This window comes from Loxodonta africana, chromosome 5 (assembly GCF_030014295.1).
Source record: "Loxodonta africana isolate mLoxAfr1 chromosome 5, mLoxAfr1.hap2, whole genome shotgun sequence".
NCBI classification, from domain to species: Eukaryota; Metazoa; Chordata; class Mammalia; order Proboscidea; family Elephantidae; genus Loxodonta; species Loxodonta africana.
The window spans coordinates 26,297,493-26,322,440 of record NC_087346.1 but is presented as its reverse complement, the minus strand read 5'-3'; the positions used below and the strand labels follow the sequence as shown (position 1 = coordinate 26,322,440).

The window sequence follows — 24,948 nt, the reverse complement described above, 5'->3', positions numbered from 1 at the left end:
TGCAAAGAGCTGGAGATGGAAATCCAAAAGGGAAGAACACACTCAGGATTTCTCAAGATGAAAGAACTGAAGAAAAAATTCAAGTCTCAAATTGAAATAGTGAAGGATTCCATGCGGAAAATATTAAACGACGCAGGAAGCATCAAAAGAAGATGGAAGGAATACACAGGGTCATTCTACCAAAAAGAATGAGTCAATATTCAACCATTTCAAGAGGTGGCATATGATCAGGAACGGAAGGTACTGAAGGAAGAAGTCCAAGCTGCTCTGAAGGCATTGGGGAAAAACAAGGCTCCAGGAATTGATGGAACATCAACTGAGATGTTTCAACAAACAGATGCAGCGCTGGAGGTGCTCACTCGTCTATGCCAAGAAATATGGAAGACAGCTTCCTGGCCAACTGACTGGAGGAGATCCATATTTATGCCTATTCCCAAGAAAGGTGATCCAACTAAATGTGGAAATTATAGAACAATATCATTAATATCACATGCAAGCAAAATTTAGCTAAACATCACTCAAAACCGGCTGTAGCAGTGTATCGATAGGGAACTGCCAGAAATTCAGGCCGGTTTCAAAAGAGGACGTGCAACCAGGAATATCATTGCTAATGTCAGATGGATCCTGGCTGGAAGTAGAGAATTCCAGAAGGATGTTTGTCTGTGTTTCATTGACTATGCAAAGGCATTTGACTGTGTGGATCATAACAAACTATGGATAATATTGCAAAAAATGGGAATTCCACAATACTTAATTATGCTCATGAAGAACCTTTACATAAATCATGAGGCAGTTGTTCAGACAGAACAAGGGGATACTGATTGTTTTAAAGTCAGGAAAGGTGTGCGTCAGGGTTGTATTCTTTCACCATACCTATTTAATCTGTATGCTGAACAAATAATCCGAGAAGCTGGACTATATGAAGAAGAACGGGGCATCAGGATTGGAGGAAGGCTCATTAACAACCTGCATTATGCAGATGACACAACCTTTCTTGCTGAAAGTGAGGAGGGCTTGAAGCACTTACTAATGAGTATCAAAGACCACAGCCTTCAGTATGGGTTACACCTCAACATGAAGAAAACAAATCTCCTCCCAGCTGGACCAAAGAACAACATCATGATAAACGGAGAAGAGATTGAAGTTGCCAAGGATTTCATTTCACTTGGATCCACAATCAACAGCCATGGAAGCAGCAGTGAAGAAATCAAAAGATGCATTGCATTGGGCAAATCTGCTGCAAAGGACCACTTCAAAGTGTTGAAGAACAAAGACGTAACCCTAAAGACTAAGGTGCGCCTGACTCGTGCCATGGTATTTTCAATCACATCATATGCATGTGAAAGCTGGACAATGAATAAGGAAGACTGAAGAAGAGTTGACGCCTTTGAATTGTTGTGTTGGCGAAGAATATTGAATATACCAGGGATTGCCAAACAAACGAACAAATCTGCCTCGGAAGAAGTGCGGCCAGAATGTTCCTTAGAGGCAAGGCTGGCGGGACTGTGTCTTACATACTTTGGACATATTGTCAGGAGGGATCAGTCCCTGGAGAAGGACATCATGCTTGGCAGAGTACAGGGTCAGTGGAAAAGAAAAGGTCAATGAAGTGGATTGACACAGAGGCTGCAACAGTGAGCTCAAGCATAACAATGATTGTAAGGATGGCGCAGGACCGGGCAGTGTTTCGTTCTGTTGTGCATACGGTTGCAATGAGTTGGAACCGACTCAACGGCACCTAACAACAACAGCAACAACATTGAGCAGAGTTCTAATAGGTGCTCTTTGTCTCATGATTTGAATATCTGGGTCATTTGAGAGTTTATCTCAGTCCTTCAGACGTGGTCAAATTTTCCTGGTTCTTCATAGGTCAGGTAAGACTTTAGCTCACAGAACAGGATAGCCATATTTGCATTTTTTTGATTAAATCATGCAAAAGGTTTTTTAAAAAATTATTATTTGTTTACAAAGATGTATTTGTTAGAGTGTATCTGATTTATTTACAAAGAGCAGCAGCAGGAAGAAATATACAGGTCCTGTTTTGAACAGGTGTGTTCCTTATGCTAAGAAAAACCATTATCTCACAAACAAAATAAATTAGGGAGGGATTATTAGCATTTCAAAAGAAATTTTCTACTTTACAAAAGATTTCATGGGAGAATTCCTTTCAATTAGATGGAAGGGTTTTCAGATATTTTAAGAAACAGCAGAACCTTCACTTCTAATGAAATACCAAGCTAAACCCTCATGTGTGAACCCTTCTAGGCACTTTAGCAATGGTTGCTGTTACTGGGTGACATTAAGTTGGTTCCCAGTCACAGCGACCCCATGTACAACAGAAAGAAACACTGCCCGGTCCTGGGCCATCCTCACAATCATTATGTTTGAGCCCATTGTTGCAGCCATTGTGTCAGTCTATCTTGTTGGGATCTTCTTTTTCAGTGAACTTCTCCTTTACCAAACATGATGTCCTTCTCCAGGGACTGGTCCCTCCTGATAACATGTCCACAGTACATGAGACAAAGTCTCACCATCCTTGCTTCTAAGGATCATTCTGGTTGTACTTCTTCCCAGACGCATTTGTTTATTCTTCTGGCAATCCATGGTGTATTCAGTATTCCTCACCAACAGCGTAATTCAAAGGCATCAGTTCTTTGGTATTCCTTATTCATTGTCCAACTTTTGCATGCATATGAGGCAACTGAAAATCCCTTAGCTTGGATCAGGCACACCTTAGTCTTTAAAGTGGTATCTTTGCTTTTTCACACTTTAAAGAGGTCTTTTGCAACAGATTTGCCCAATGCAATATATCATTTGATTTCTTGAGTGCTGCTTCTATGGGCATTGATTGTGGATCCAAGTAAGGGGGAATCCTCGATAACTTCAGTATTTTCTCCATTTAGAATGATAAACATCATGGTAAACTTTTAGCAATAGGAAGCCCTAATGCCCCTGATTCTGGGTCCCTGAGCTCTACTTCTGGGCTGTGAGACACTTGTTCAGAATCCTTGTGGCTGCATCAGTGCATTTCTGATGGTTTTGTTTTTGAAAATTGAATTAACAAACAACTTTCAGGCCCATGTGTCATATCAAGAAATTGGCTCATAAGAAAAAAAAAAAAAAGGACAAATGATGAATTATGAAAGGGTTTCCTTTAGCTTTGTTTTTAATATCATTTTTGTGTCAGTGCCTATGAGTGTCCACTTAGCCTGCTTATCTGTCCTCTTTAAGCCTTATTTACCAGAAGGCATAGCCCTCAGTGTGGATTTATGTGCTAATACTGTAAAACCTATGTGCATATCTTGGTTACATGGCATAATCCTATTTCTAAATAATGTCTCTTAGAATTCAAAGAGTTGAACAGATATCATCCCAGAATCCTCAGAGTCCCTTTCAGGTTGTTTTCTGCAAATTGTCCCGTGTTCTTATGGATCAATATGTCAATGTGAGGTGTAGTTGAGAGCTATTACAGATACCCTGTTCACTGGCAGCGTTGGAACAGAACGTAGATTTCTAAAATTTTCAGTCTTGTTTCAAACCATTGGTTTTATTTTATTTTTTTAATTCTATTGTATTTTCAATGGTATTCAACAATAAAAACGTCAGTAGCCACTGTGCATGACTTAGAAAATGGCCACTGAATAGTCTTTTGAAAACATTTTTTATAGCCAGTTCTTATTCTGATGTTACCATAACTGTGGGTGAAGTGCAAATCAATAAAGCCAGACTGTAAAAATAGGACTCAGGAAGAGAGAGAAAGGGTCCAAATCTCTCCATTTGAAATCGTCCCTTCCATATGGAAATATTGTTGAGGGGCTGAGGACCAGTCTATGTGCCCTCCCTGAATTCTCAATCTTTCCCTTTTTTAAGCCATTATGTTCGTGTGCCACACATCCTTTATTTTAGAAGAAATAGGTGTTTTACTGAAATGCTTTCTGCTGCCTTCATATTTAAAACAAAAAACCAAAGCCCACTGCGTTCGAGTCAATTCTAACTCATAGTGACCCTATAGGACAGAGTAGATCTGCCCCATAGGGTTCCACATAACACCTGGCGGATCTGAACTGCCGAGCTTTTTGGTTAGCAGCCATTGCTCTTAACCACTCTTCACCGGGGTTTCCTTCATATCTAAAGGAATGAAAAATAAAATTATACTTAAGGATCTATGCTCTACATGTGCTTTACTTTGTCAGTGTCTGAAATCAAGCTTTGCATTTAGAATATGGATAACAATTTGCAATCATTATTTACAGAGCTGTTTTAAAATTCTTTACTTACAAATGTATTTTTTATTTCATTCTTCAGCCTATAAGTTTAACAGTAACAAATTCAGATACAACCAATGACATTATCGACAAGTCACTACCAATGCTCAGAATAACTGTAAGTTACCTGCAAACAATTTTTAGTTAAGAATAAACTTGGATTTTTGAGAGTTGCGTGTGTGTGTGTATGAAATACAACTCCTTTCATAAGGCAGCTGATTGTTATAGATACCTAAGGCATATTTTGTCCTCCAGAATTTAGAAATTGAAAGCCTCGAAACTCTGATATTACTTTCTACACAGGTGCTGTTCTTATACTCCAATTTTAAATTCCATGTGACCTTGAAGTCATAGAATAATTAAATTGAAGTGTAGTTTTAGAGTGCTAATAACAGCATGTATTTTTACTGTATATATTGTGTATATAAAAGACCAAAAACCCCTTGCCATCAAGTCAATTCCGACTCACAGCAAGTGTATAGGGAAGAGTAGAACTGTCCCATAGAGTTTCCAAGCAGCAGCTGATGAATTTGAACTGCGGACGTTTTGGTTAGCAGCTGAGCTCTTACCCACTGAGCCACGAGGGCTCCGTTACATACGTATACAACAAAATTTTTATAAGATTTTTAGTGAGATAGTTGTAACCTCCGCCTTACCTGTTCTGTTTTACTGTTCTTTCTGAACCTCCTTTCCTGGTTCTTCCCCTCCCGTACCTCATTTATCCTAATTGTCACTCTAGAACTGAAACTCAGTATGATGGATCCTACAGGACGTGTTTTGTAGTAAATTTTGATGTGAAGAACCCAAAACTAGAAGTCATAGCCCCTGACTGCAGGTCCTGAGGATGAGATGACTGATGCCTCTAATGAGTTGCTAACGAGGGAGACAAGTTCTGAAGGAGACTATGAATTTAGGAGCATTTGTGTGTCCACCACTCTCGTCCTTGTTTTGCTTTTAGTGTCTGCTTCTTTATATTTTGATGGGGCTGACCTAAGTTAATGAAATTTTTCTCATGGAAGAAGTAGGCATGTTTGAGGATGAGGGTGAGGTTGGGGAAAAGGAAAGAGTAATTGTAAGAGTCTCCTGCTCTATGAACACCACACAATTGAGAACTATTATTAAAGAGAGTGACATTCAGGTGGATAGAAACTGTAGAAAGGACTTGGATATCATGGCTCCTTAAATAATGTAGAAATATGAAAATGCCTTGCTATTGTGGCGTGACGTGATTGTAAGACTTGTAATTAAACTCAGCCTGACCTACTGATATAATACCAAACCAAAAACCAAACTCATTACCTTCGAGTCAATTCCGACTCATAGAGACTCCATGAGTGATATAATAAAGCCCCTGAAAAGCCAGAATTTGGCTTATGGAATCAATGATTTCTTTACTAGAGAAATTTAATAATACATTTAAAATAAAATTGAATTTATATTCACTCAGTAAATCAGATACCTCTGTACCTATATCATATACATGCTGTGAAAAGGAAAACTTAAATCTTGGAAAGAGTGAGTAGCTTTAGGTGTAGAGTAGATTGATCAGTGATACAGTTCATTTTATTTCACGTTTGTAATTTTCCTTTGCTTGAAGTCATCAGTTTCACCAGACAAGAAAGAATTTCTACTTTACTAAAAAATCAGCGTTACTTGGCCCTGACTCTTCTATGGGATTCCAACATAGTGTTCCCAGCCCCTACCTTAAAAGAAAAGATTTGTGTTAGATCTTATTTCCTATTTGAAATACAATTTTGAGCAAATTTAGCTGAGAGAGTATGCAAGTGTGTGTGTATGTGTGTACGTGCATACACATACATGTGCTTGTGATAGCCTCCATAGCTGGGACCCTCCTTCACACAGGCAAGGCCATGATATCTTACCAGGAGTCAAGTGCAGGCATATGAACTATCACCAACAACTCCATTACTTTTTTCTGGAGGACTGTAAAATAATTCAGCACAGTGTGTATGATTGAGATGTGGTTGCTCCAAGGGGGCTTTCTAGTATTGCTGGGCAGTAACTGCTGGGATAATAGTTCTCCACATCTGGCCTGATCTGCAGCTTTGCATCCTTTATCCTTCTTGCTCCAGAATGTAGCTTGTCCAAACCAAAGCCAGTGGACTGACTTCACTCTGCCCATCTCCTCAAGGTCTTTGGGTATTTGTCTGCCTGCTCAAGGCAGCTGAGCTTGAGATGTTTTTCAAGTTTTCCTTTGCTCAGACATAGTCACGGCAGGCTGTGTGTCTCTCTGAGCAGCACACTTGTCTGGGCAGAGACAAATGAAGACAAAGCCTAAGGTTCTCCAAGGAGTCCAGAGACAGCAGGACCGTCAAGAAGAGATTAGACTTTTCTTTCTTAGTGAAGGAACCTAAATATGATTTCATATCCACGGGCCACAGATAAAGTGAAAGACTGATTCATTGTTGTTCCATAGATCCCCGGCCTATCAGAAGGGACAAAGCAGGAATCTGGAGTAGTCTACTGGGTGCTGGGAGAGGGACGGGTTGCTGAAATCACAACTGCTAACTCAAAAACTGTGGCCGACTGCATGGACTTACAGTATTTACACTGGTCCCAATTCTTTTTCTTTTTGAAAACATAGAAATGTTAAAGAAATGTGCCCTCTTTCAAGTACCTACTGTGAAAGAATTGTTGTGACTTTTTTTTTTTTTTTTTTTTTGGTCTCCAAGGGCTCTAAGAGTGATTACCAGTTGTGGGTCAGTTCTGGCAAGAAAGAGGCCCCATTCCCACTCATTGGTAAGTGGCAGGGAACTCTAAGACGGGGTTGACTGGATTCAAAATTATAACTCCAAAGTCTCAAAGTATTGCTTGTTTGGCCTTAAGTTTGAATATCCTTTGGAGTAAAAACTTCTCACAATATCCATTCATACATTTGATAAATAAATTATGAAGCTTTACTCTATCCCAGGGAATAAATAATAACATCTCTTCATTCAGCAGCTTGTGGTCAAGTTGGGGAGAAAAATGTGAATTTTTCCTCTCTGCTTTTTCACTTGACATACAGCCCTGTCTTGATAAACCTCTCCTTATTTTTTATGAAAGCAATACGGATTGAAATTTCTTTTCCCCATACATCATATTTTATATTCCATTCTTGAATTATTCTGTTCCATATTCTGACTACGAAGTAGCCTCTGTGTTGTAAGCATCCTCTAAAATGCAGCAGGTCTCTCTGTCCAACTACAAGTACTTACTGAACACCTGCTCAGCGCCCAGAGCTTCTCTCAGCATCACAGGCAAACTGAGATAAGCACATCTAGATTCCTGAGGTCTTCACTGGACGACTAACCTGCACTTTGCCATTTTAGATTTTACAGCCTGAGTTTTCCAACATTTATCCTCAAAATTATTGATAAATAGATTACACCTCTCCTGAAATAGTTATTAGAACCATTTAGGTAAAAAAAAAAAAAAAAAATTCTTGGATTAGCAAGTTGATTTAGTGTGGTCAAAAGAAATAGAGCAAATAAAATAAGGGAAGGGACAGGTTCTGTAGCAGAGCTTGCCATGGGGCGATGGTGAAAACTGATTGCCGCTAGAAATCCTGTGGGGTGTTCCCTCTTATCTACATTATCTTCTAAATTCTTTCCACCATCCAGGATGTTTCCAAGCGATCTGAATAATCTAAAAACCAAGTTTTTTAGGATTCACAGATTGCATGTTCTCCATCTCAGAATATAACAAATCAAGTACACAGCTGAGGACCAAAATCCTGTTTCATATTTTGTATTAACGTCAGCATCTTTGTAAAAGTCATTCTGCAATAAAATACATGAATAAAAATCAGACTAATACTTCAATATAAAATGTGTTCATTTAGATGAAATGAATGTAGATGGTAACTTCTAAGCTTAGAACAGCTTCAGGCACCACTGCTGACTCTGTGGAGTCTAAATCTTCCGTCATTTACAAGGGTCCTTTAAGAGCCATTCTGTACATGGATTTTCATGTGCTTTTAATTTTTTTTTTTTTTTTTCACTTCTTAGTTGTGGATTAGCCCCTGGTTACCCTGATGAATTTGTTTTATTTTGTTGCTCTCATGGCAGCTTCTTTGTGGCTTAGTTCCTGTTATGAACAGAGCATTCATATTGCATTTATACCAGGAGAAACGGAAAGGCAAGAGCTCACCACCTTACAGTCAGTCAGAACTAGAAGAAAGGGAGTGTTTCCTCTCTTCTTAAAAAGCTCAATCTATGTTGCAGCGCAGGGTCTCTGAGAATTCGATGGAGAGGAAGCCATTGGAAGCATGAAAGAGCAAAAGATATCATTTGGCTCTCAACACCTAATGATTGAGGGTTCCGTTTCTCTGTGTAAACACTGTTTTGGAGTAGGCTTCTGGGCTTCCAATACTCTGCAGCCTTATTTCTAATTCCGCCTGTGAGGGCCACCCTCACTCCAGCGGGGGGGTGGGGGGAGGGGGAGAGGAGGTAAGCATAAGGGCAACTCTACCTGCTGCTCTGGCTATAGCATTAATGAAATGTAATGAAATACCTGTTAAATGGACATATGTGTTAGAGAAGAGTGATCCTAGTGAGTCTTGACACGTATCATCCAATTATTTAAAGAACATTAACTGCCAATGTTTATTAATATATTTACTTTGTTACTCTGATCTGTACAAATCTGTGTAATATTGATGGTAAGTGCTTTAAATGATGAATTTAGGCTGGGGTGGTGGTCAGGTAATTTGCCTAAGATGCTCAGATCTAGTTAGTTTCTAGGCAGAAACTAGAGGGCTTTAAATATTCTCAGATGGAAACATAGTAAAAGTCAACATGGTGTAGTACTCAAACTGATCTCTACTTTCCAATCAGGTAACATATTTTAAAGACTATTTTCACTTTACGTTTTTTAAACACCTTTCTTGGGCCCCTGCTTTGTGCACGGTCTCCCCCTTGAGAGCACACGCAGGAGACACAGCCTTTTTTATCCCCGAGTCCCAGCACGCCAGTGTGGTGCACATGGGTGCCGTAAGGTAGCTTTGATCACACCCATCACCAGTCGGCCTGAATCTGTATGTACATGTTTCTCTGTATAGGACATGAACATCCCTATGGAATAAAAATGAGCCATCTTCAAGCCACTGCACTCCTGCCACACTGCCTAAGGGGCTCCATATCTCCATCCACTCTCCAGGAGCCCTTCTTACTGGAGCAGCCATTCCCAGAGATGGGAGGTCCGTTCATCCTAAAGCCCAGGCGCCCACTGAGGAGCCAGGAGCAGAAAAGTGAGTCCCTCCCCTCCTGCAGGTGTCTTCTCTCAACTCATGTCTCCATTCCTAGAAACAAAATCATAACACAGAGCTGATTCTCCATGTCAGGGAGAAGGGCAGTGTAGGCAAGGATCCAATCTTCACCAAGAATGAGACTGAGAGAAATGCCAAGGGTCTGTCCTCAAGAGCCAACTCACTTCTAGAAAGCTTCTTTTCATTCCTCCAGGTAGTAGTAGTTCCCTTCTCTGTATCCCCAGGGCCCTTCATGCATATTTTAAGTATGTGTGTACATATCTGTGTGTCTTATTAGAATATGGGCTTCTTAAGGCCTGGAAAGTCATGTTTTCCCCATCTCAGGGCTTTCGTCAGGATCTAGGCCACAGCAGAAGGGGATTTATGACTGCTTAGCTTAGACACACAAGGAATGGAAGAGTGGAGTAGAAGAGTTTCGGAGCTGAACTGGAATCTATTCAGAGCTTGGGCTGAAGTGGCCTCTAAGTTCTACCTCCACAGCAAGCCACGAGGACCAAGCTCACTTTCCCTGTGTGCTTCTGAGCGAGGACTAGACTGGAGCAGGACTGAGTGTGTATGGTTGGGGGCTTTTTAATCTTCCTTCTTACCATTCTTTTTCCTACCATTCCTGTATTTTCCCATCAGTATTTCTCTTTTTGAAGAAAATGTATTATTAATTTGAGGAATAGTGTGGCCAGAATGGAATTCCCACTTAAAGTGTTTTTATTTTTATGATAGTTATTCTATAAGCACAAAGTTTTACACATTTTATTTTTTAATATTCATACCCTATTTACAAGCATGAGGTAACACTACTCCAATCTTGCCAGGACCGTTGAAGAAAGGCTAGGTTTCTATAAAGTTAGCTTGTTCAATCACCTCATAGTTTTCATGACAATAGCACTTATTTTCACTGGTCCCAGAAGGAACATGAACTCTTACACAAGATAGTGTACATAACAAAAGGTCCATCTAGGCTCCAAAGTCCTTTTGAGAAAGTACAGAACTCAGTTTGTACTTTGCCTTCTGTTTATGTCACAGAGTAGCTTTATATATAGCTTTAAATCAAATGAGTCAGAATCGACTCGACGGCACTGGGTTTAAATCAAGGGATAGAGCAATGTTCTTAAGAGGTATTAAAGCTAAATAACTGAACACATTTGGATAGTATTAGAAATAATAAAATCAGGTCAAGGCTAGGGAAACCAGGCCGAGTACAACTACTTCACCAATATATTAACCTGTACATTCAACATTTGCACATGTTGACATTCCTGGATGTATAGAAATCCCTTCCTGGATTGAGGAATGTGTTTGTTTTCCTTGAGACTTTTAAAACGATGGAGTATGAATGTTAGGGCAGGAAGACAGAGTCTTAGTTAGGTGGAATGGTGGCAATCCTTCATGACCGCATACCCTCTGGAGGGTGCTAAGCCAAATGGAGAAGGGGATGGGGTCTGCTTTTAGAGGAGGAGACTGATGTCTTGATTGCCTTGGGCCCTCTGAGTGAGGAAAATCGTTCTCAACAAGGTTACTATGCAGTGTGCCTTGTGCTGAGGAGTACATTATACATTTCATCCATATTAGTACTCAGTTCCATGAGATGTTATGTTAAAGTGGAGGAACCTGAAGTTCAAAGAGATTGAGTAATTTGTTCCCGTACCTGGCAGAACCCTCTGATCCAGCACCGGAAGTACTGCACCTAAGGTTATACTTGCCACATCCTAGAAAAGCCAAGTCAATGGGCATTTAAGGATATTTGGTGAAATGTTGCTCATCTGTTTATCCTCCCACAACTTGGCTCGTCTATGGACTCTTTTAGCATCTGGTTCTAAGCACTTAAGAAAATATTAGGATATCTTATCAGGAAACATTCATAGCTGAGTATTAGAAAAGACCTCTCTGAACTCAGGTTTCATTGCTGACCACCTGGTCTTAGAAAAGCTCTTCTTGTTCAGCATTCCTTTGACAGGGACTGTTGGGTAGCTAAAAATCATCTCTGGGTAGCATGGATCGGTGTTACAAGAAACAAGGCCACCTGAGTTTTCATCACACAGCCAGCATTTAAAGGTGACTTCCCAAGACTCCTGTCCTCAGGTGGAGGCACATCGTCCATGGAACTGCCTGAGGGTTGTGGCCCCTTGGAGTGAAGGAGTTATAGGCTGCCCAGGAGCTGGGGTCAGGGAGGTTGAGTCATGAAGGGCAGATCTTTTTGATAAGAAAAAGTTCACAATAGTCAGGCACTCACTCAGAAAGCCAAAGAGGAAATCTAGAGGGGGGAGACTTACCGTAAAGGTAGGTGATTATCAAACTCTACTTGATTTTGATACCACATTTTTTAGCTTATGAAATGGGATCTGATCCTCATGGATCGTATTTAACATCAGTGAACTTGTACCACCAAGCACTAGGTGCCTCAGGAGGCACTGCAGCAGGAGCAGATAGCACCTGTAGGAAGTGTCTCCTCCAGAAGAATTGAACCTGAGTCTGATCAAGCCTCTGGATGTAACTATCCATTTATGGAATAAGGGAAAACAGAACAAGTTACCACCACGAGGATGTGATCCACCTGCCCAGGACGGGGGAAATTCTACACACTGAATGACTCCATTTCTCTCTCTTGTAGCCCTAGGAAACAACATGCTCTGCAAATGGAAACAGTGGAAATAAGCTTAAGTGAATTAATCTACTACTTCTAATAATCTCACTTCTTTCTTAGATGCAGGCCAGAAGACAGGTGAAAAGAAATGGCCTGTGGTGAACTGGGCCTTTCGGCGGAACCCCAGCACTTGCCAGGACAACGTGTGCAGGGCTCTACCATCCCCCGAGCCAGGGAAGCTCTTTGGGGTTTCACTCAAAGATGTTTGTCCCAGTGATGACCTGCCCACTCCTCTCCGGGTAGGTCTCCTTTTGGCCTTCTGTGGCCCCTCTGAGCAGAGAGACTGAGGAAGAGAAAGCTCTGCAAGCCCATGTGTTCTCATCCAAATCTATTTCTAAGTGGAGAAAGCACTAGACAGCCCCTGGCTTTGGCTGAGAAGCTTTGTTATATTCTTTCAAAGAATACAAAATTGACTTAGTTATTGCAGAATCATAAGGTAGACACAGAGAAAAAGGTAATTTTTCCATTCCAGTAGTTTCAGCAAAGACCCACATATGCCTGCTCAGATGAGTCAGAACGTGCTCTGTGTTTACCAGTCTCTGAAGCAGAGGTTCCACCTCCTTTCACATTCTCCTTTCAGCTCCTTCCTTGAACTCCAGGCTACTCTCAGCTTTCCCTTAGTTGCTTCTTCAGCTGAGACTACTCAATCTTACAACTCAAAATATTTCAGATGGTGTTTGATTTAATATTTCAGATGGTGTTTGATTTTATTTCAAGTGCATAAGCTTAAGACTACAAGACTCACCTTCTGGCATATACCAATATCTTAATCCTGATAGAATAAGTCAAACGAAAGCCACAAAGTTTAGCTCGTGTTGTCTCAAAGTAGTGTATTAAACCATCAGTGTTTCCAGTTATTGAGTATCTAGTATCCCTCCAGGGGCTATACTAGTGCCTCACATGGTTGATGTGAAGAAAATCATCATCTTAAGGGCATGCTGGGTACCACCCCAGACCCTGCAACTTTCACGGAAAATTTGGGGTCATTATCATTATCATCAGAGAGCCCTGGAGTTGCAATGGTTAAGAGCTGGGTTGCTAACCTAAAGGTTGGCAGTTGGATTCCACTGGCTGCTCCTTGGAAACCCTATGGGCAGTTCTACTCTGTGCTATAGGATTGTTGGGAGTTGGAATTGTCCCAGGACAACTGGTTTGTTTTGGTTTGTGATTATCATCATCCCCATTTCACAAAGGAGATAAACAAAAGCTTTAATATAGGTAAGTACTGTACTTTCCCCAAGGTCACACAGTGAATCGGTGGTAAAATACATTTCAATGCCACAGATTACCTGACTCCAACACCTATTATCTTTCTACACTGCAAGCAGAGGCCTAGCTGGGGGTAGGGGGAGTTGGGCAGGTAGGGTGCCTGTCCTGTGCTCTGACTGTGTGCCCTGGGCACCACTTGAGGAAGGGTGCCAGAACAGTTTCTATTCGCCACCACACTTTCCATGGCCAGCTGGGAGAGATCATTGAGAGATTTAACACTAATTGCCCTAGGTACTGCTTTCCCTAGATAGGCCCCTGACCGCAAGCAGGAGACATAAAGATAGAGAAAAAGGAAATGAAAAAGTAAGAAACCAAACTAAACCATTCCTATCAAGTCAATTCTGACTCATAGCAACCCTACAGGACAGAGTAGAAGTGCCCCATAGAGTTTCCAAGGAGCGCATGGTGGATTTGAACTGCCGACCTTTTGGTTAGCAGCAGTAGCACTTTACCACTACGCCACCAGGTTTTCCAGAAAGTGCTGAGAGGATTTATTTGGAGAAGGCTATCTGGAGGAGAAGGTTTTTGAGCCTGATTTTGAAAGAGGAGAGGAAATACAAGAAGTAGGAATGGGGAATACAGTTGCTTAAAAGGGGATAAGCAAATGGGGAAAGAATGGTGAGGTAGGACGGGGTGATGTAACAGAAGTCTTAAAGTAGACAGAGAAGTTTGATTTAGAAGTGTAAATTAACTGAAAAAGAAAATCTGAATAAAACAAGTGTTTGAAGTGTTTCAGTGTAGAAATGTAGAGTGGACCAATGAATAGAAAACATATTTAGAGATGCCCAAAGAATTTACTTGAGTCCTTCCAGCTTGAGCACCATACTCTCCTGTAGCCTAGCTCCGGATGCCAACAAGGACAAGCTTGTGCTGAGGCCTGTGTGTATGAAATTCTGCATGTTGTCTTTTCCATTCCTTCCCCCCAGGATATGCTTTTCTTTCTTAACCAAAAAGGGCCTCTGACAGAGGGCATCTTCAGAATATCGGCCAGTGTCAGAGCATGTGGAGCCCTCAAGCAGAAACTAAACTCAGGAGAGAAGGTGAATTGGGAGGACGAGCCAGTTTTGGTAGTAGCGTCTGTCTTAAAGGTAAGGAAGGTTCTAGCATTATCTTCACACAGTGTAGCTGTATAGAAATATGATTGGCTTCCTTCTTCATGATTGGCAAAGAGCCATAGTAGGTATAATAGGGTCAGAATTTGAAAATCTGAAAAACATTACAGAAAGGCAAGGAAACTGCCGTGGGTGTTAAAAGCACCTGTCTGTATGCCACGTGCAAAAAAATTAACTAAATAAAAATTTGAAAGCACGCACTTACACACACACAAGCATCCTACTTTTGAAGAGCTCCTCACCGGAAATGATGGCAAAGTTTCCAAAAGAAATTTCTTTTTAAACTTTTGAAAATAATGACAAAAATTTCCCATAGTAAGGAAATTTTTACCTTATGATGAGTCAAAAAATACTCAGCCCATGAGACTAGAGGGACCCCAGAGGTCACGGTCCCCAGATCCTCTGTTAGCCCAAGACTGAACCATTCTCCAAGCCAACTTCAGACAGGGATAGGACGGGATTATAGGACAGAAAATGATTCTGGTGAGAAGTGAGCTTCCTGGCCCAAACAGACACATGAGACTATGTGGGCAGCTCCTGTCTGGAGGCAAGGTGAGAAGGCAGAGGGGGACAGGAGCTCGTTGAATACATACAGAAAATACAGGGTGCAGAGGAGGAGTGTGCTGTACTCATTAGGGGAAGAGCAACTAGGAGGACATAGCAAGGTGTGTATAAGTTTTTGTATGAGAGACTGACTTGATTTGTAAACTTTCACTTAAACTAGAAGAAAATAAAATGAATAAATAAATGCTCAGTCAGGCCACCAACAGCTCCACTGGTTTTATCATCATTCCTTCCCATTCTCTTAACGCCTTTCACTTTAAAAGTACCATAGGAATGATGCTACCATTGGGCCTTCTTTCATCTTGACCACCTTCGGCATTCTTTGTTAATACGTGTTGTGCTTAACCTGCCACGTGGTAACCTGCTCTTCTCAAATGCCTTGCTCTTCACATCCTTAGAGATGCCTCACATATTTTGAAAATAGAATCTACATCCAAGACCACCTTTAAGCAAAGTGTTGATCCCAGAACAGCCTCTGCAGGCCTGCTTCAGGGCTCTTGTCCCCAGCATGGCGGAGATACAAGGAAGGCAGGGTAGAAACAGGGCCCAGGGCCTCCAACTCAGGCTGAGGCATAAAGGTCAAAAGTGCCTTGCCCTAGACATAAGTAAAGTAGAGTTTTCTGTATTCCCTTTCCAGTCAAGTGGCCAGGTGCCCATTTAATATTACTTCCCGAGTTTATTTACAATCAAATCTGTCTTGGTAAAGGGGACATCATATATGCATCAGTAAATGGACGTTTCTTGCAAACCTGTGTCTTGGTCCATATGAAAATATATAGCAACAAATGTTCTATCACTAGTGTGTACCTGCTTTTCTGTAACACCCTCCTGTCCACTAGCTTTTAACACGTAGGTTAGCATAAATTAGCCAGCCCCCAGATCAAAAGGCTTTGGCCCCTTACTGTGAGACTTCCACCAAGACAGTATGCGGAATTCTGCATGTACCAACAGCCTAAGCTGAATTTTTGCCCTATTGTTATTTTGTGAGTTCGGTGTTTGGTCTCCTTGGGATCCTTACAGGGCACTGGTAATGGAAGAAGGGACATGCTTCTGTTCAGGCAGTGCCCTGTTGGAAGCATGCAGAGGAAGCAAGGTCACCATTGCTCTAATGAGTGGAGGGTGGGAGGGACTTGGGAAACTGACTTTGTCCGTTTTCTTCACAGCTAAGTCCTCAGAACGCAAAGCAGAGCCTGACACACACAGGACCTCAGTAAATATAAGAAAGAGTGAATGATTTCCAGGTTGTGATCATGATAGTTGCCCTGAGGCATTTCCTGTAGTAGCTGCTATTAAGAGAAGTCTCCTGGCACAGTGGTTAAGAGCTAAGGCGTGTTTTGACTGCTAACCATAAAGATTGGCAGTTAGAATCCACCAGCTGCTCCTTGGAAACCCTGTGGAGCAGTTCTTCTGTGTCCTATATGGTCACTATGAGTCAGAATGGACTCAAAGACAATGTTGTTTTTTTGTTGTTGTGGGGGTGTTGGGTGAATGTTCGACCTATTTATTTAGTGAGACCACTGGCAGAAAGATGTGACTTTGAAGCTAGCAAGGTGATCTGACGTTTTCCCCTTGTTATCACACTAAAATTAAGCTTAATAAATTTTAATAGGCCCAACTGTATGATATTAAGACAGATTTTCCAGGTCACCACTTAGGAAGCTGGCCTGTGGACGCCTGTGGCTCTAGTACTCAGAGGCCTGAAGTTTTGCTGTATCTAAATTTTGATCATTTCTTTCTGTTTTGGAACATTTTACTTCCCAAAGAAACTAAACCCCCAGAAAATATGATATCCTATCCCACCTTTCCAATTAAGGCGGGGAGCCCTGGTGGCACAATCATTAAGCACTCAGCTCCTAAGGGAAAGGTCAGTCGTTTGAACCACCAGCCGCTCCTCGGGAGAAAAGGCCTGGCGATCTGCTCCCATAAAGGTTACAGCCTAGGAAACCCTATGAGGCAGTTCTCTTCTGTCACATAGGGTCACTATGATGAGTCTGAATCTACTCAGGGGTGCACGGAAACAACAAAAACCCTTAAAGAGATGAAAAAGGAAGCTTTTATGAGAGGAGGTTTTTCCAAGAAGCACATATATCTCAAGTCAGAAGACCTACTCCTGTTTTATGTGTGTGTGAGTGTGTGCCTGTATTTGTGTGTGTGGTGTTTGTTTCAGAACTTTTCTTGCCAGGAATTAAGAACACCATGGCTGAAATAGATCATCAAAATGTGTATGTATCTCTTTTGAAGAAAATAATAGGATTTAGGGTGTTTATCACCAGGCCTTGTAATTTGTACCAGTTGGCTAAACTGTACATAAGAAGATTTCAGAAGATAGAAAGGGGCTTTACCTTTATTCCCATCACAGCCCAGACTCTGCTTTGATGCCACTAGTTTTAGTTGGCGAAAATCCAAGCACCTGCTTATGGGTGTGCAAGTCAGCAAAGAGGTGGAGCCGAGGTCTGTGGATGTCACAGTGTGGGTGGCTATGAAGGAAGTGGGGACCAAACTGAATTTTTCAACTAAATGTGATCTCTATCATTTGTCTAATACACGTTTGCCCTAAGAATAATATTATTTTTCATCTATTTTAGGATTTTTTTAGAAACATCCCGGAAAGTGTATTTTCCTCTGGTCTGTATTATCAATGGCTTACTGTTATTGATGAAGGGAATGAGGAGGAGAAAATAACTGGAATCCAGAGGTAATGATGCAGTCATTACCCAGCTCTGGCCATGCCTCAAAAATACAACCAACACACTCTCAGGAAAAAATAGCTTCTATTGTAAAACTTTGCCTACTAAATAAGGACTACTGCCAAAGGGTTTCATGTGGTCACACCCATGGAGGCCAGTTTAAAAGTAGATGTCTACATTGCTGCTGTCACCAAGTTACTGTTTCTCTCCTCACCTTACTAATAGGGGTCCGTTGACCATTGTGCACCTTCTGAATATTTGAAATTAATAGGAGATGAAATCTGTTAGTCCAAGAGAGGTGGTAGAGGCCAACTCTGACAGCGTTATTATTTAAATTTCTCAAATTTTTAACTAACTAGAAAGTCTTGTTATGCTCAGAAAGTAAATTTAATGAAGCATTTCTGTATACATTCATGCCTGCAACTTGCTATTCTCTCGGCACACAGAGGTGAAGGATCTAATCTCTCACCTCAAGAAACTCAGAGGCTGGTGGAGGAGAGAAGTAGATAAACTGAAGTGTCATCAGTGCTATAAAAGGGACACTCAGAGGTTCTGGGGGAACATGGTGGAGTGATAATTAGCTTCCTACAAGACTCAGAGAAAACAGAAGCTCAAATTGCAAAGTCAAGAAATGATCACAAAGAATTCCAGGTCTATGCCCATGCAAGTAGAAATTTCTGGCAGGACTCATCATGAATGTTATGGGCAACATAGCAGAATAGGAAAAAAGTACTCAGTAACTCCATTTCCTAAGCTTTCCTTCTATGAAAAACCCTAGAATTCCAATAGTATGTAGTATGTGTATATGCCTGTTGAGAACAATTCTTTTTTCGCGACTTGCAAATGTTATGAATTATCGCCTTCACAATACTTTTGGTGAACCCCCTTTTAGCAATAGAACATAGTATTTGCATTGAAGAGTTAGAATCTAAGGAACAGCGTGAAAGTCACCAAAAAACAAGGCGATGGAACAAAATACCACCTCTATTTCTCTTATAGTTTAGAGAAGACCATTTGAGTACAATGAGCACCAAGTCCTATAGCTCTCTGTTGTGCGTGTTACCAACTGCACTCCTGTTACGCTTTAGAGGAGACCGTTCGGGTACACCAAGTATCACATCCCGTAGCTTGTTGCTGCTGCTAGTATAAAACCTGTGTACTTCACACTACTTTAAGGGTGTATCTTCAGTCCGTAGTACTCAGAGGTGGGCTCCCTGTTGCTGGTGCCGTTTTGGTGACCATATTTTCTCCTAGTTGCAGCATCTTGGTATAAAAAAAAAAGTAAAACTCTGAATATGAACTGAGAAACAGTTCCAATGCATGATTAGAAAAAAAAAAACATCAATCACAAATATTAGAACATTGAAAATTATACTCTTGTAAACTTGTAGAAGAAAGTGGTACCATTTAGATTGATTTGGAATAAAATTGACCTGGGATGCTGCTGAGCAGAGCAGATCTCAGAACGTACTTATACGTCTTAGTAGATAAGATTTGAACTTTTATCATCAGACGGCATGTTTTTCGTTGTTACCTTGGAAATAAAGGGAGTATTTTCAATGCAATTGCTGTTTAATTTCATCAGTAACTTTTGTGAGTGTTAATTGAGCACATTCTGGAATGTTATGGGGTTTGTGTGTCCTAAATTTATATTAAATTCTACATTAATAAGATTAGTCCAAGTGAAACACGGAAACCCTGTGGCATAGTGGCTGAGTGCCACAGCTGTTAACCAAAGGGTCGGCAGTTCGAATCCACCAGGTGCTCCTTGGAAATGCTATGAAGGGGTTCTGCTCTGTCTTATAGGGTCGATATGAGTTGGAATAGACTCGACAGCAACAGGTTTTGGTTTTTTTTTATTGTTGTTAAACACATGGTAGTGGTTTCTGGGAAATATTGCAGGCAGCATTTTTTATGAGACAGAGTTCTACATTCTTTTATGGTTTTCACTGGGTTATGGACATTGTGGACAAAAAAAAATGTCTTGTCTCTCTCCTTATTTACAAATTCTTAAAGAAATGACTTAAGAGTGTGTTTTTCTGTATTTCAAGGCTTTTAGACCAACTTCCAAAAGCCAATGTTGTTCTCCTACGATACCTTTTTGGGGCTTTATACAACATTGAACAACATTCTGCATCGAATCAGATGACTGCATATAATTTATCAGTCTGTATCGCCCCAAGCATCCTTTGGTCTTCTACTTCCTGCAGCCCAGGACTGGAAAATGAATTGACAAAAAAGGTAATCCTATTTCTCCTTTTTATGCCTTTGGGGCCTGAGTTCTCACTTCGAACTTGAAAATCAGGTTGTTATCTAAAGCACCATTTTTTAAAAGTATACACTTTAATCCTACTCTTCTGGGATGGCAGAGTCACTTGTCTTATCATGGTGGGGTATGGGACGGTGGGTCGTTAAGTGGGAAATTGAGAGCAGCTGAGTCACTTCTTTCCCATTCAGGACACTAAATAGAAGACTGACTGAACCATAAACCAAAACCCATTGCCATCAAGTGGATTCCGACTTAACAGCAACCCTATAGGAAAGAGTAGAACTGCCCCATAGGGTTTCCAAGGAGTGGCTGGTGAATTTGAAGTGCTGACGTTTCGGTTAGCAGCGTGCTGTTTAAACAGTGTGCCACCAGGGCTCTGACCAAACCACAGAAAGATAAAAAAGTGGTGTGATATGATAGAAAAAACCTGGGCTTTGAAGGTAGACAAGCCAAGCTTCAACTCTCAACCTTACCATTGCTGGATGTGTAAGCTTGGGCAAAGTCTCCAAGCCAGCCCCCTCATCTAAACATTGGTAGTTCTGACAGCACCCAGCTCATCTAGGCATTGCTTGCAGTTGTGCCCATGCACATCCCAGGGGGCCAGGCAATATGAGCACCCTTGGTTCCACACACACTAGACTTCTGCCAGCACTGGCCCACTCAGAAATACTTGGCTGCCCTTTTATGTCTGCTATTGGGGTGAAGAAACTAGTAAAAGATTCCAGAACATCCTAAGGGAGCAGCAGGGTGCCTAATAAGATCACAATTTCCCCCTAGCACCCCCACAGAGCAAGCCTAAGGCAAGACAATGCTTGGGGAAGGACAGCAGTTCGACAGACAGACAGATTTTTCTACCCCACTGCCCCATTCCTTCACAGTCAGCCCACAGAGAAATTCCACTTCTCACGCTTCAGATACTTCTTCACTTAACAAGTGAATTTCATGAATTTTCATGTATCGGATGCTTTATAAGTTGAATAACATCTTTACCCCCAACACCATATGTGGGTAATTTAAAAATTATCTGAATGTTAACTGTGTAGCCATTGGTATAAAAATATTAACCATTAAGCCAGGGACACAAATTTCATGTTTATTTCACTGATTAAGTGCATTTTTAACGTCTTTGCCCAAACTACTCTTCAAAGTATCACAGTTTCTTAGAGAAAACTAGTTTATTTGCTTTCACATCAACTCTGAATTTGTCTCAGAATTCTTTCACATTTTGGTTAGATTCAGGGTGCCTATATGAAATGTGATTTATAACTTTGTCAGATTAAAAAAAAAAAACAACATTTTTGCCATTTTGTGTTCCAGATTTCTCTTGTACAATTTGTTATCAAAAATTGCTTGAACATATTTGGAAAAGACATCACTTCCCTCTTAGAGGAAAGCTCAATGATCACAACAATGAGTTGTGATTATTCAGAGAAGGCCTCAGGTACTGTGAATAATTTAATGGCTTTTCTAAGAAAGAGTGAGCCTGGTAGGAGTCATGGGTGATGCGGAGACAGCAACTGTCCTGGAGCCCACAGCATGACCAAGGACAATGAAGCTGGGCCTAGGGGTCTTCTTACTGCTTCTTCAGAAGGGTGGCTCATGGATAGGGGGAGATAGCATGCTGTTGTGAGATCAAAGAAAAGACCAAGTCCACGATGTCAAGAAGTTGCTAGTGCAGCTTGTAACAGCATCAGGACAGAGCATGGTAGGATACAGTGGTTTGGAGACTTTTTCAAACAAAACTTTAAATGGAACCCTGATATATCTAACAGATGCGCTCTGGTTGAAACCAAAGTGAGGGGCCAAGAGCACTGCCTGTTTTATTTCTCCCCCTTTTCTTGCTCCGTGTCCCTGAGGTACCTCAGGGATCCAGTGCTCTTTGAAACAGTTTGAAAAGAACCAGCATCATTGAGAAAAAAGGACTTGATGTCAAACAGCCTTTTCAGAGTGTGAAGCCCTGCCCCACTGTTAGCAGTTCTGTCATCCGTGGCCAGTTTTTCCATCTCAGCCTCAAATTCTTAATCTCTAAAATTCAGATAAAAATGGTATCTAAATCTCAGGATATTTGTGAGGATTAAATAAGATAATGATGTCAAGTGAATTTGTAAAAAAGACAACAATGGAGTAGTAGAGATTTCTCTGAGGCCAGACTCAGTAGCTAGTATCATTTGAGTCTAGCTAATCATAGCTAAGGGGCCCCTGGGTGGTGCAAACAATTAAGCACCCTGCTACTAACCGAAAAGTTGGCAGCTCAAACCTGCTCAGAGATGCCTTGGAAGAAAGACCTGGCGATCTCCTTCCAAAAGGTCACCGTCATGAAAACCCTATGGAGCACAGTTCTGTTCTGCAACACCTGGGGTCACCATGAGTCAGAATTGTCTCAATAACACCTGGACATCATAGCTAACTGCCAACAGCCCATTTTACAAGGTGGATTTTAGATTCAGAACCAGTGTCATGTATCATGCGTCCCTTCATATTTTTGCTATTTATTGGTTGTATGATATGTATCTCAGTGCTCTGAGGAAATCTTTAAGAAAGTCCATTTTATCAGGAACTGAGATGAGTCTAATATCTGAGAATATGTTTATGCCAAGAGAACTTTTTTTTTTTCTCATTCAGAAGTAACAACGGAGCAGCCTGTTGAATGCAAGCCGATACGAGTTATACTAATTTACAGAAAGAGACAACTGCGGGATTCTGCCCAGGCCCCTTCTGACGTGGACCAACCACCTGTCACCATTTTCTGAGTCCCTGAAGATTAGAACAGCCATAATCGTATTGGACTCTTCCATATCACTCCTATCTATAAGACACCACTGAGAGCTGTTGTGTTTTCCAAAACGTTTGTAGGGCTTTGCTGAATTTGTATTTTATGGGATTTTTTTCCAAAATGTAAAGGTGTACAACTAATGAGGACAGAAAAAAACCTCAGGGTAATGCTTATCTCTGTGAAAGAAGGAAGGGGATGGGATAGGAAAAAAGAAATTTGAAGCATATGTGTGTTGTTTTATATCTTAAAAGAAAGATTTAAAAATGCTAACATTTTTCATATGCTTTTCACATCATTTTTAAAAATATTGTGATTTTGGAGAAAATTTACATAGAAATTAGGTCCTCATTTAACGATGTCTATACATATTCAATGACATTGGCTTTACTTCTCAGAATGTGTCAGCATTCTCATTATTTCCGTTCTGGTTGTTGTGTTTCCATTAATCTAGCTCCTTGACCCTCCTTACCTTCTCATCCTTGGTCTAGAGTAAATATTAACTGTTAGGTTTCATTCAGGTGGTTGGTTAGAGTAGCACAGTATTCACTGGCGATATTATTTATTGCTATGATCCACTCAGTCTTTGGCTGCTAGGTGACCTCTGGGAATAGTTTGAGTTCCAAGTTTAAAAGGCATCCCAAGGCAATAGTCTCAGGGTTCCTCTAGTCTCTACCAGTCCAGTAGGTCTGATCTTTTTCTAGGAATTTGAGTTTTGTACTTCTTTTTTTTTTTTTTTTCATTCTCTCTGGAACCATCTATTGTGTCCCCGATCAAAATGGTTGATAGTGGTAGCTGTGTACCATCTAGTTCTTCTGGTCTTATGGTAGCAAAGGCTGTGGTTCGTGTGGGACATGGGTCCTATGGATTAATTTCCTTCTTGAGTCTTTGGTTTCTTTCATTCTCCTTTGCTCCAGACCAGAAGAGATCAGGAGTTGTATCTTAGATGGCCGCTCACAAGCTTTTAAGGCCCCAAACGCTACTCACCAAACTGGGATGTAGAACATTATCTTTATGTGCTATGTCCTACCAAGTGGCCAGGTTGTCCCCTGAGATTATGATCCTAAGCCCTCAAACTGCTTCACATCATTTTTTAATAAATAAAAAGTTTAGATAGTTTTTATTGCATAAATATCCACAACATACCTATGTTTGCATATGTAAGTAAATAAAGTATTATTGAATGTACCAAGGGCTGCCAAAAGAACAAACAAATCTGTCTTGGAAGAAATACAGCCAGAATGCTCCTTAGAAGCAAGGATGGTGAGACTTGGTCTTTGGACTTGTTATCAGAAGGGATCAGTCCCTGGAGAAGGGATGGATTGACACAGTGGCCACAACAATGGACTCAAGCATAACAACAATTGTGAGGATAGCGCAGACCGGGCAGTGTTTTCTTCTGTTGTGCATAGTGTAACAACAACAAAGTATTATTCAATGAATCAGTAACCTACACAAATTTTTATTATTCTGCAGCTTTTCTTTTAAACCTTAACATGTTTTCTCCATATATGTAGAACTAATTCACTCAGTCTAGTTGTTTTATGGAGTCCCTGAGTGGTAAAAATAGCTACCATGCTTGGCTGCTACCTGAAAGGTTTGGAGGTTTGAGTCTATCCAAAGGTGCCTCAGAAGAAAGGCATGCTGTCTACTTCTGAAAAGTCAATGATTGAAATCCCTGTTAAGCCTTGTTCTACTCTGAAGGACGTGGGTTTGCCAAGATTCCGAGTCAACTCAGTGCTAACTTTTCTCTCTTTTTTTTTTTTTTGAGTTTCTATAAGTTGCTAAAGAGCCCTAGTGGTATACTGGTTAAGTATTTGGTGGTAACCCAAGGGTAAGTGGTTTGAATCCACCAACCACTCCACGGGAGAAAGATGTGGCTCACTTATGCCTAATGTATCTCCCTTTTTTTATTTGTTTGTATGTGTACAACTAGCTTATTGAAAAGCCTGATTCACTGGGGTACAGCTATGGAATTGCTTTACTTATTTATTTTTTTCTAATCACTGCCTTTGACTGTGCTGAATCTCCCTTTCTAGTCCTTTAATGATATGCAGGACAGATCTCACAGCTGATTACTTTCACATATTAAACAGTGCAGTTCA

General features: G+C 40.9%; 1 protein-coding gene across 1 annotated transcript in view; it reads left to right on the top strand.

The window, feature by feature from the left end:
• Nucleotides 1-22,823, top strand: part of LOC135231475 (rho GTPase-activating protein 20-like) — a 48,297-nt gene extending 25,474 nt beyond the window's left edge. Inside the window, exons 7-15 of the mRNA XM_064286267.1 lie at nucleotides 4,314-4,383; nucleotides 6,959-7,025; nucleotides 9,328-9,516; nucleotides 12,233-12,411; nucleotides 14,368-14,529; nucleotides 17,703-17,812; nucleotides 19,856-20,045; nucleotides 21,391-21,514; nucleotides 22,696-22,823. Of these exons, the coding sequence (XP_064142337.1) occupies nucleotides 4,314-4,383; nucleotides 6,959-7,025; nucleotides 9,328-9,516; nucleotides 12,233-12,411; nucleotides 14,368-14,529; nucleotides 17,703-17,812; nucleotides 19,856-20,045; nucleotides 21,391-21,514; nucleotides 22,696-22,823 (1,219 nt within the window). The remainder of the gene's footprint in view (nucleotides 1-4,313; nucleotides 4,384-6,958; nucleotides 7,026-9,327; nucleotides 9,517-12,232; nucleotides 12,412-14,367; nucleotides 14,530-17,702; nucleotides 17,813-19,855; nucleotides 20,046-21,390; nucleotides 21,515-22,695) is intronic.
• The last annotated feature ends 2,125 nt before the right edge of the window (nucleotides 22,824-24,948 follow it).